Genomic DNA, 9,940 nt, shown 5'->3' with positions numbered 1-9,940 from the left:
CCCCAGTCTCCTGCACTAAGGTCAGCAGCCTTACCCACTGAGCTATGCTACCTACATATATGAGTGTTTCTCCGAGCACATTTACCCCTTTATTTGAGCATTGGACTTTAAAATTCACCTGCCCTGGATAAGGATCATACCTCTGAACTCCCAAGCAGCTCTTCAACAGCCTGAGCTAATCTGCCTCACACTTCTGCTGTGTTTCACGGAAGCTTTCCCTTTCTCCTCTGGACAGCAGCCTTTAAAATTCACCTGCCACGGACTAGGATCGAACATTCAGTCTAAGGACTTCCAATTGGTCCTCTAACACTTTTTTAACACTTTGTCTGTGTTCCTTAGACCTTAACTTTCTCCATCAGACATCAGCTTGCAAAACATACTGACTGTTCACCGAAGAATTGAACCCTGATCCTTTAACCTTCAAACCAGTCTTTGACCCTGCTGAGCTAACAAACTGGAGACACATGAGTTCTGTTCATTGAAGATTTTCAGTCTCTCTTTTGGACAAAGGCATTCAAAAGTCAGCTGTTAAGGTGTCCCAATAGAAGGAATTAATTGGAGACAGCTGTTGCGAAGGCTCTCTGATTTCAAGACATAGGCTTAAACTGTATCAACCTATCAGCATCATCATAGAAGGATGTTTTCAATCTTGACTTGTCCTGAGGGGGACACGAATACCAGTAATAAATTTCATGGCAGTCCACACTTTGCATGGAAATATACAAGAAAAATCACACACTTCATTTGCACAAAGGCATTCAAAATTCACTGAGCATCAACTAGTATTGAACACACAACATCAGAATCTGTAATCAGTCCTCAGACACTGTGAGCTATTGAACTAGAGAACTATTCTGTCTTTCCTCTGAGTGTTGTAGCTTAAAACACGTTAGGCTGTTAGACTGAACACTCAAGACTACAAGGCAGTTTGTTATTTTCTTTCTAGCGACATCTGCCCAAAAACAAGTCCTTCATCAATTTTCTTACAAATATGTACAAATGGAGTCTTTCAGAGTTCAGTGTTTGGATTTGAATGTGCAAGTTAAGGAATTACAAAGATCTGTTCATCACACTGAGCTACATTTCTGCTACACGTCCTGTGATCAGTCTCATCCAGAAAAAAGTTTACCTTCACCAGTAATCTGGTTTGGACAACATTAGCACATAAACAATAAAAAGACACATAAAAAAATATATTTTATTGCCAAGTCAGGTGCTGATGGTTGACTTTGGGAAGAAGCAGGGACCTTAATGTCAACAGGTCCTCAGTGTAGAGAGTGGATAGCTTCTGGTCCTGGGTGTTGCATACTGTTCCACCTCAGACGCTTGAAGAAACTCCAGCGATATCCAGATATCCCCTCCAATACTGAGGAATTTCTAGTCTTACACAGGCACGGACACAGGCCCCCTAATCATACACATATATTTATTATTGCACTCTTTTTATGATGCACAAACTAGAGGAACTGAATTAACATTACATTTCACTGGAATTGTACCTTATATAATAACATGTGACAAATACATTGACAGAAGAGCACAGAAGATTATTCCAGTCCATACTGTGAAGAAATATTTTGTATGTTTTCAATATTCAACATGAAACACAGCAGCTGGTGACAGAAGAGATGAGAGAAGATGTTTCCTCAGGTGGTCTTATGATGTTCCTTTTCTTCCCAGATGTCATCCATTGACACTGCATAATTATCTAAAAATGGCAAAGACAAGCACCTCTCTTAACATGTAACACAACTAAAAGCTAAAGTAAAAATCACACAACAATAAACTTACAGCTATATGTAGTACATTGTCCAAAACCATGAAAAAAAGGCTTAGTATACTATGTTGTCCAAAATAATAAAAAAGTCATAGTATAGTATGTCGTCCAAAATCCTGAAAACAGTCATTGTATAGTATGTTGTCAAAACCATGAACAAATGTCATAGTATAGCATGTTGTCCTAAACCAAAAAAAGTCATAGTATAGTATGTCGTCAAAAACCATGAAAAAAGTTACAGTATAGTATGTCGTCCAAAATAAAAAAAAAACTTTGCCAAAATTCATGAAAAAAAAGTCATAGTATAGAATGTCGTCCAAAATCATGGGAAAAAAGTCATCGTACAGTATGTCGTCCAAAATCATGGGAAAAAAGTCATAGTATAGCATGTTATCGAAAACCATGAAAAAAAGTCATAGTATAGCATGTTATCGAAAACCATGAAAAAAAGTCATAGTATAGTATGTCGACCAAAACCATGAAAAAAAGTCATAGTATAGTATGTCGACCAAAATAACAAAAAGTCATAGTATAGCATGTCGTCAAAAACCATGAAAAAAAGTTATAGTATAGTATGTTGTCCAAAATTACGAAAAAAAAAGTAATAGCATAGGTTTGTTGTCTAAAACAATAAAAAAAAGTCGGAGGGGCAGAGGGGCTGCAAAGTAAAATGGCCGACATGAAAATGTGAATGGCCCTATCAAGAGCCCATGTTTGGATTGTCCATCCTGGGCTACTGTAGAAACATTGCGGTGCAACATGGCAATCTCTGCAGATGAGGACCTGCTTCCTATAAAAGGCTCGTTCGGAGGTAACAAAAACACAATTCTTATTTTCAGTTTTTACAATCCAATGGACATGTATGGCTTTAAATTAAGCTTATTTCAGGGCCGGCTGCTTGAGTGACAGGCTGTCTGCAAGGCATCGCTACAGTCCGAGTGAACTCTATACATACAGTCACTTCTGGCTCCAGAAAACCAAGATGGCAATGCCCGAAACGCCAAACTTGAGGCTCAAAAATGGGAGTCCACAAACCAATGGGTGACATCACACCACCTACATCCATTATTTTATAGACCCTTTTACTGTAAGTAAACAGTATGACTTTTTTGGTGGGCGGGGCTTAATATTAGCTAGCCCTAGCTCGCAAGATCTGTTGGCTTGTTTTAGACAATGGAGGAAGATGATGCCAATGCTGCATTCAGAAATACTCATTCCAAGAGTTACAAAGGATGATGACACCTGGACTGTTTGTTTTGCTATCGAAGCTAACGTGAGCTGATGCTCTAAAAGGTTAGCGTTAAGGAGAAATCCAATATTCCTCTTAATACCTCCCTAATTTCTAAATAGGTGCACAGGATAATAACGGTATTCATCCCTACAACAGTAAATACTTTTTCCTTAACCTGATATGACATGCAAGCATTTTTGATGATCGCCTCCGTCCAGTCCTTTTGTCTTATCACATTTAACAGTAGTTTGTTTTTTGTTTTTGTACGTGATTAGATTTAAGTTTTGAACCATGACTCCTTCTATTCTGGGGCCCAAAAACACAACAACACTTAAAGACTCCTATGTAGCCTACAGCCCTGTGGTGGCGAGTTGTGTTTCGCCTCCAGCTAACAAAATGGCGTCACTGTGACGTCCGCCCTAAAAGGTTCTATACAGTCTATGTTTCATACACACTCAAAGCAAAAAAAATGCAAAACCTGGATAATTTTATACTGCCTTTATTAAGTAAAAATAGACCTCTGAGGGATGCATTGTACATGCAAACAGCGTATTTACTTAAACCAAGGCAAGTGATGACAATGATCACTGGCAACACAGAGATCAGAGATAACGGTTTGTGGCCTTTATCCCAAAAATTCAGCTTATGCAAAGTGACAAAAAAACAGTAACAACCACAGTACAGATTACTCTTGTTGCTTCAGATCCAGCATTAAAAAAACTTTATATGCACTGTGGTGTTTGAGCTGCACAGTCCAGTCCAACTCCCTGAGAAGCAGGAAGCAACCGGAAGAATGGAATTCATAGGAATAGGAATAGTAAGGCACTGCATGCTTACTCCTACGGACATATTCATACATACATACATTTTGTGGTTGCGGTGACCACCACACACATTGTCTTTATAACAAATCACAAGCATACAAATCATGATTACACATCACTAGCATGTACACGTGTGCAATGCCACTTAATTGTGCGTAAATGAAGAGCACTCTCATCAATGTTTGTGACGAGCGTCTCTGTGTTTTAGAATCAAAATAAGGCTTCTGAGACAAATTCTTTAAAGTGTATCCTCTTCTCAGAAGTTGTCCTGGTTGGGTCAGAGACAAAAAGCTTATGAAGAATCCATCCATCGCATAAAAGTACAGTATCTGTGACACAGAGGCTTTTTCTTCCCCCTCCTGGTACTCTTCCTCTGTTCCCCTTGCTCTGCCTCAGAAAAAAGGTCCCACAGGCAACAGATAGAAATAGCAAACATCCATTTATCGGCTGAGCCATCTCTTGACCTCTCTCCCAATATCCTCAGTGTCTCCATTTGTTTACAATTCTTCTTGCTCTCACTCCCACCCTCCCTCCCTCCATCCCGCTCTGCTCCTATTGGCTCTCAGAGTTGTAGTACTGGGCGTCTCCTCGCTCCTTCCCATCAAAACCTGGCAAGGGCTGCCCGTATTTGTCCACACACCAACAGAAGCCTCGCTTTCTGCCTTTGGATGGACGGCACTGAAAGTGAAGCAAGGGACAAGGTGAAGGGAGGGGAGAGAAATAAGGGGGGAGGGTGTGCAGCTAAATGTGTAAATCCAGTTGAATATGCAGCATTATGAGTAACAAGCCACTTTACTCAATGAAGTAGAACAGCAATAGTTAAGAGGCATTAATGGTCAGATTGTGCTGAGTCGACGCAGCCTTGGTTATCCAGCGCGCTGTGGTATTTTGAGCTGCTTTTATGGTCTACCTCCTGTTACACACACATATAGAGACCTTTAAGGTAAACAGAAACCTGGTAAAATATTTGCTTAGTCCCGTTTGTGAACAACTGAGAACCAAGATCTATTTTCAGAAGCTGGTGGCCAGTACGAATCATCTGTTGCTGATTATACCCCACAGCTCCAAATTATGGGTACTACAAATGACTTACAGAGTCTGTGGAGCTACCCAAGGGCTGTTATTTTACTGCCAATTTTACTAAAGGTCAACCTCCACTCTAGTAAAACATGCAGCCATTCATTTCAAGGGCTAAAGCAACTGTGCTGCTGCTCCACAGAGCCGATCAGGAAGGAGGACATCCTTATTTAGTTCGATATTTCAGTGGGATTTGACTGAGAGGCTGTTTTGAGCTGAAGTAGGACTCGCTTGTTATCAGATCACTGTTGCATAAGAGGAGAAGCTCTTATCTTCCCTGCATTTTTGGGGGAGCAAAGCAATATGTAAGGAATTCTAATTTTCAGCTGCAAGACAAAAAAACTGAGGCATGGTTTTATGCAGTTTACTGAAGTAAAGTGTATCTGCTTCCAGCATTAAATCTGTCCTGGGTATTTTTTCTCTAGAAAAGACATCAACTGTTATTAAGAGTTGTAATAAGAGATGTTTTTGGTTAAAATTATGCAAACGTCCAAATTAAATGGACCAACATAAAATATCTGCCGATCTTTCGGCACCTCAGGCTACGCGGCACACTAGCTCAGTTCTACATAAACAAAGACAATGAGCCTGGCGTTGTGAGGCTGGTTATGAGATGATTGCAGGTCAAGTAGAACGCTTCCATTAAGCAGGAGGGACTGCTATGTTATAAGAAAAGCTGCCTCAGTGATGCAGTGGCGCGGGAGCCCTAAGTGCCTCCATATGAATGCGTCAGAACCACTCATTTATTACAACCCGATCGTGGGTGAACCATGTGAGCGTGGGGATGGCTGCAGCTCTATTTCTGTGCACGCTTCTCAAAAGTCCAGCAATTATGGGGGGAGCGCATCGGGTGCCGGTGGCCACCTTGACGTCTGTCTCCCTGGGAGGGTTCCCGTTAAACGGCCATCGTCCCAGCCGTCAACCCCACTGGGGTTTGGCCCCTGTGGTTCCTGTCTCCAGAGCCAGTGGCTAGGGTCTACCTCACTGGTGTGGTGGTGCAATGATGAGGCTCTAATGACTACCAATGAATACAGGAGGACAGCTACAAATCTGTAATTGGGCTGCAGGAGACCTAAAGTTTGAGTCACAAGACTTAAGCATTGAATCTTTATTAATGTAGCATGTAAAAAAAAGGAAATGTGGGTTTCCTTTTTAGAGCCTTTCAAATTTGTAAACAAAGTGAAAGTTTTTATCAAGTAGATCTTTAAATAACATGCAGCGTCTCATGAACCTGATGCATGAATCCTTATTTTAGCATGCAGTCAATGTCAAACGATGCTCCGTTGAATGTGCATTTTTTTTACCTGCTTTTTCTTATAGAAGCCCTTCTTGTCACAGTTTGGTATGCGGAAACCTCTGGGGTTGAGAATGTCTGTAATCTTGAGGCTGCTGAGAATGCTCTCAATCTCTCTCCGACAGGGTCCCTACAGATGAGGGAACACATGAGCAGTTACTGTATGTTCTCAAACACTTAAAGGTCCAGTGTGCAGGATTTACGGGGATATACTGGCAGAAATGGAATAAAATATAATAATATGTTTTCTTTAGTGGGAAATCACCTGAAATAAGAATTGTTGTGTTTTTGTTATATCTTAAAAAGAGCTGTTTACATCTACATGCGGCGCAGGTCCTTGTCTGCTTCTATAGTAGCCCAGAATGGAAAAACCAAACATTGGCTCTAGATCTAGATCTCCATTTGAGTTTTCGGGTTATTTTAAAGATAAAACTGCTTTATCTTGTGTTTTACTGGTTTTAATCATCGGGACCGTTTGTTTTGAGAAGAGGATAATCTGGGGATAATTCGACTCCCCGTAAAAACCTCCTGGATGTCTGGATCTTCAATCATCAAAGGAAAAAGGTGAGCACACATCAGCAGGTGTTAGGCTAGCAGCCCATCTCTGACGTGCTAAACAGTCGGAAACACTGACATCTAACATGAAATTGCTTTATTCAGTCTTTTACTGGTTTGTTTTTGGAGAGGAGACCTCTGTGGATAATTTGGCTCAAAGTTAAAGCTACCTGAACATCTGGATCAGAAAAAACATGAGCACACATTAACAGGTGCTAGGCTGGCAATCCATCTGCGATGAGCTGAACAGCATTGTAAAAACACTGATTTGTAACATGAGACTGCTTTATTCAGTGTTTTTAGCAGCTTAATCAACTGCTCTGTTTGTTTTTGGAAGGAAGAGACCTCTGCGGATAATTTGGCTCCCAATAAAAACATCCTGAACAATGGGAACCGAGGGAATTCTAACTGGGGATGTTTCAGCTGGTTGCAATCTGCAGTCCTCTCCACTAGATGCCACTAAATCCCCCTTAATCTTACACACTGTTCTTTTAAACATCTCCAGCTCCAACTTTAGGAGTGCAGACGAGGCCATTAGCACAGGCTAACATTTCATTTTGCAGTGTGATTTTGATACGAATTCTGTTTTTCAAATAAAGACGTTAACAAAGCTGACTCACGCTGCATCACACACACCACCCTGCCGTAATGCCTAAACAATGGTGGCTGCGATATGAAAGAGGTGACGGATGTGAAATTAATTCATCTGACCGACTTGTAGCAGCTTAACAGCCAAAGCTGCTTAGAACTCTTACACTTTACACAAAGGATGGGGGGATAAAGTGAATTCAAAGAGCTCAAAGAGGGAGCCAAAAGGCTTGTCCTCAAGTCCAAGTACTCCAGTCACTAATCAAAGCAGCCAGTCAAAGCCCATTACTAGTGTGTGCTCACTTCTCTGGCCAAAGAGAAGATCAAAATAGCAGCAGGGCTTCCCAACAGGCACTCGCATAGGCCAATCCATCATTCGCTGGCTCCCAGTACACCCGGCACGCGGACGCCTTGTGGCCAAACAACCGCCTGACCCAGGTCAGCCGCAGGGCCATCGTACCCGCTCGCTGCCATGCCATTCTACTGCGCACGATGCCTGCCAACCATCAGCGCCGCTACCCAAAACATTTCATCACCCGCAGGGGGAGAAAAACACCAAAACACAGAGGAAGAGGAGAAAAACATTCCTCCAGTATGCTCTGAAGACAGAGAAAAAAATGGTTGTGGTACTTACATACTCAGGCTCCTGTTTGGTCTCTAGAGAGAAGTTTTGTTGGTCTGTGATGAGTGGTCCCGGGAGCTCCTCCATTTTAAAGCTCTGGGTTCGCTTCTGCTGCTCCCGTCTGAGGACCTCTGACTTGGCAGAGGGGAAGTAGGGGTGAAGCGGAGGTCTTGGGGGTCCCATGGGTCTGTGGGTGCTGTACAAGGTCTGAAAGCCTGAGCCGGTGGAATTCCTCTCCTCGTCCTGAGTCTGTACATTCTCTGCTAGAGTTTGACAATAACATGTATTTATTAAGAAAACAAATACATAAAGGGAGGGATTTAATCCTGATTGAGACGTATTGATAGTTCTCAGCAAGCTGGAGGTCACGCTGAGGGTCATGAGGGATCCAGTGTTCAGAAGCATTCCCTGAGATGATTTATATCTTTGCATTTTGGCAGGAAATGAACAGAAATATGCAAAATGACTGCCTCCACTTGATTCAACATTTTTTAACTTAAACTCTGAATCCATGTAGTAAGAGTGCAAGCTAAATAGTTATTCTATCAACCTGAAAGTCAACATCAGGGATCACCTTCCTGATATTGAGTTGCACCTCTTTTTTGCACCATTTAAGTCTTAATAAGGCTTAAAAATATTTCTTCCACCTGTCTCTTCCTCCACCTCCTCTTTGCATGATTATTTAGGGTGAAATCAGTAAAGGATTGTGACTTTGAAGTGGATCTCTTCTCTTATTATATATGGAATTAAGAGGTGAAAACTGCGTCTTCTCAGCAAATCTTCCTTTGTGATTAGAAGTTTGTTGATTCAGTGAGGGTAACAAATGTAAGTCTGCACAGTTATTACACATTACTAAGCATATGCAACGTTTTATGGCGTTCTTAAATGTTAATAAACAAATATAAAGTATCCAAAGTGCGCATATGAAAAGAAGGTGCACGCACAAAATTTACCTGGCAGTTCATTGACTGGAGGTGTCGGTCTGGCTGTAAGTCGCCTATTTGTAGCGTTTGCACAGACCCCCCGTCCCTCCAGCAGAGCCTGCAGAGGTTTCGTCTCACCGGGCTGATGCTGACAAGTGAGCCCGGAGCCACATCTCCCGGTGTACACGCCGCACGGCTGGCCGAAGCTCAGCGCGCAAGTCATGCAGCAGCCGCAGCCCGGTTCGCGGACCTTCTCGGCGCAGTCCTTGGGTAAAGGTTTGCACAAAAGCCGCGCTCCAACATCACATGGCTCGCATCTGATAACCGGTCCGACCGCACCTGACCTCCGGGTGAACGATGCCAGAACAAAAGTCATGCAAAGTGCGCGAAAACAGGAATCCATTGTGGCGTCTGAGAGCATAGGGTGTCAAAGTGAGGAAGCGCGCGCACTGTCCTGCTGTGGTGACTTTTCACTGGACAGCTTCTCTCTCATTCACATAAAGCCACCGGCCAAAACATCTCAATATATAGACCCCGGTGACTGTAGTCACACCCCCGAATAGCTTGTGGTCTACTGATGAATTGCCTCGGCTCCGTTATTCCTTTAAAACCACCAGAGCAAGTGCAGAGCGGGAGAATAACATTATGGTATGGAGCTTTAAGATTTGCTTTCATAGAAATAATATAAATAAAAAATAAAATTTAGCAACCCTTTACCTTAGCTGAGAGATTTAGTTTAGATCTTAACATTCTGAATACATTTCAATACATAATTGTCAGGTTCTTAGACACACCGGAAATACACAGTGAAATAATCATGTCAACACACAGCAGTGTTTTTAATGTGTATCAAGTCTCACACAAAATCCAAGCATCTGCCATACTCTGATTCACTCATAGGGGGCGCCAGTAGTGTGTGTGTGTGTGTGTGTGTGTGTGTGTGTGTGTGTGTGTGTGTGTGCTCTAATTTCTCAATGATTCACTGACACTTGCAGTGAACCTAAACGAACAAAATGGCTGTTTGTGTATCAGTTAGTCATGCTGTGTTA

At 42.2% G+C, this 9,940-nt stretch overlaps 1 protein-coding gene across 3 annotated transcripts; it reads right to left on the bottom strand.

Annotated features, from left to right (window-relative positions):
- Positions 1 to 4,377: 4,377 nt before the first annotated feature.
- Positions 4,378 to 9,514, bottom strand: LOC117272377 (insulin-like growth factor-binding protein 3). 3 transcript variants are annotated; one of them, XM_033651277.2, is made up of 4 exons: positions 8,922 to 9,513; positions 7,981 to 8,228; positions 6,214 to 6,333; positions 4,378 to 4,510 (listed from the first exon to the last, which is right to left on the bottom strand). In XM_033651277.2, exons 1-4 carry the CDS (start codon positions 9,310 to 9,312, stop codon positions 4,385 to 4,387), a joined length of 885 nt encoding a protein of 294 aa, XP_033507168.1. In that variant the 5' UTR covers positions 9,313 to 9,513; the 3' UTR covers positions 4,378 to 4,384. The 3 variants fall into 3 exon arrangements, with proteins under 3 accessions (XP_033507168.1, XP_033507167.1, XP_033507169.1); XM_033651276.2 differs by having other exon boundaries at positions 7,981 to 8,231; positions 8,922 to 9,509; XM_033651278.2 differs by lacking the exon at positions 6,214 to 6,333 and having other exon boundaries at positions 7,981 to 8,231; positions 8,922 to 9,514.
- Positions 9,515 to 9,940: the final 426 nt, after the last annotated feature.

The sequence above is a fragment of the Epinephelus lanceolatus genome, chromosome 12, assembly GCF_041903045.1.
Source record: "Epinephelus lanceolatus isolate andai-2023 chromosome 12, ASM4190304v1, whole genome shotgun sequence".
NCBI classification, from domain to species: Eukaryota; Metazoa; Chordata; class Actinopteri; order Perciformes; family Serranidae; genus Epinephelus; species Epinephelus lanceolatus.
Note: the sequence above shows the minus strand (reverse complement) of the source record. Positions and strands in the feature narration are given on the sequence as shown.

Coding starts and splice junctions, on each gene's coding strand:
- LOC117272377 (XM_033651276.2), bottom strand. CDS start 9,312: ATGCTCTCAGACGCCACAATGGATTCCTGTTTTCGCGCACTTTGCATG. Junction 8,232..8,921: donor TCCAGTCAATGAACTGCCAG/GTAAATTTTGTG, acceptor GTCAAACTCTAG/CAGAGAATGTACAGACTCAG. Junction 6,334..7,980: donor CCAAACAGGAGCCTGAGTAT/GTAAGTACCACA, acceptor CCTCATCTGTAG/GGACCCTGTCGGAGAGAGAT.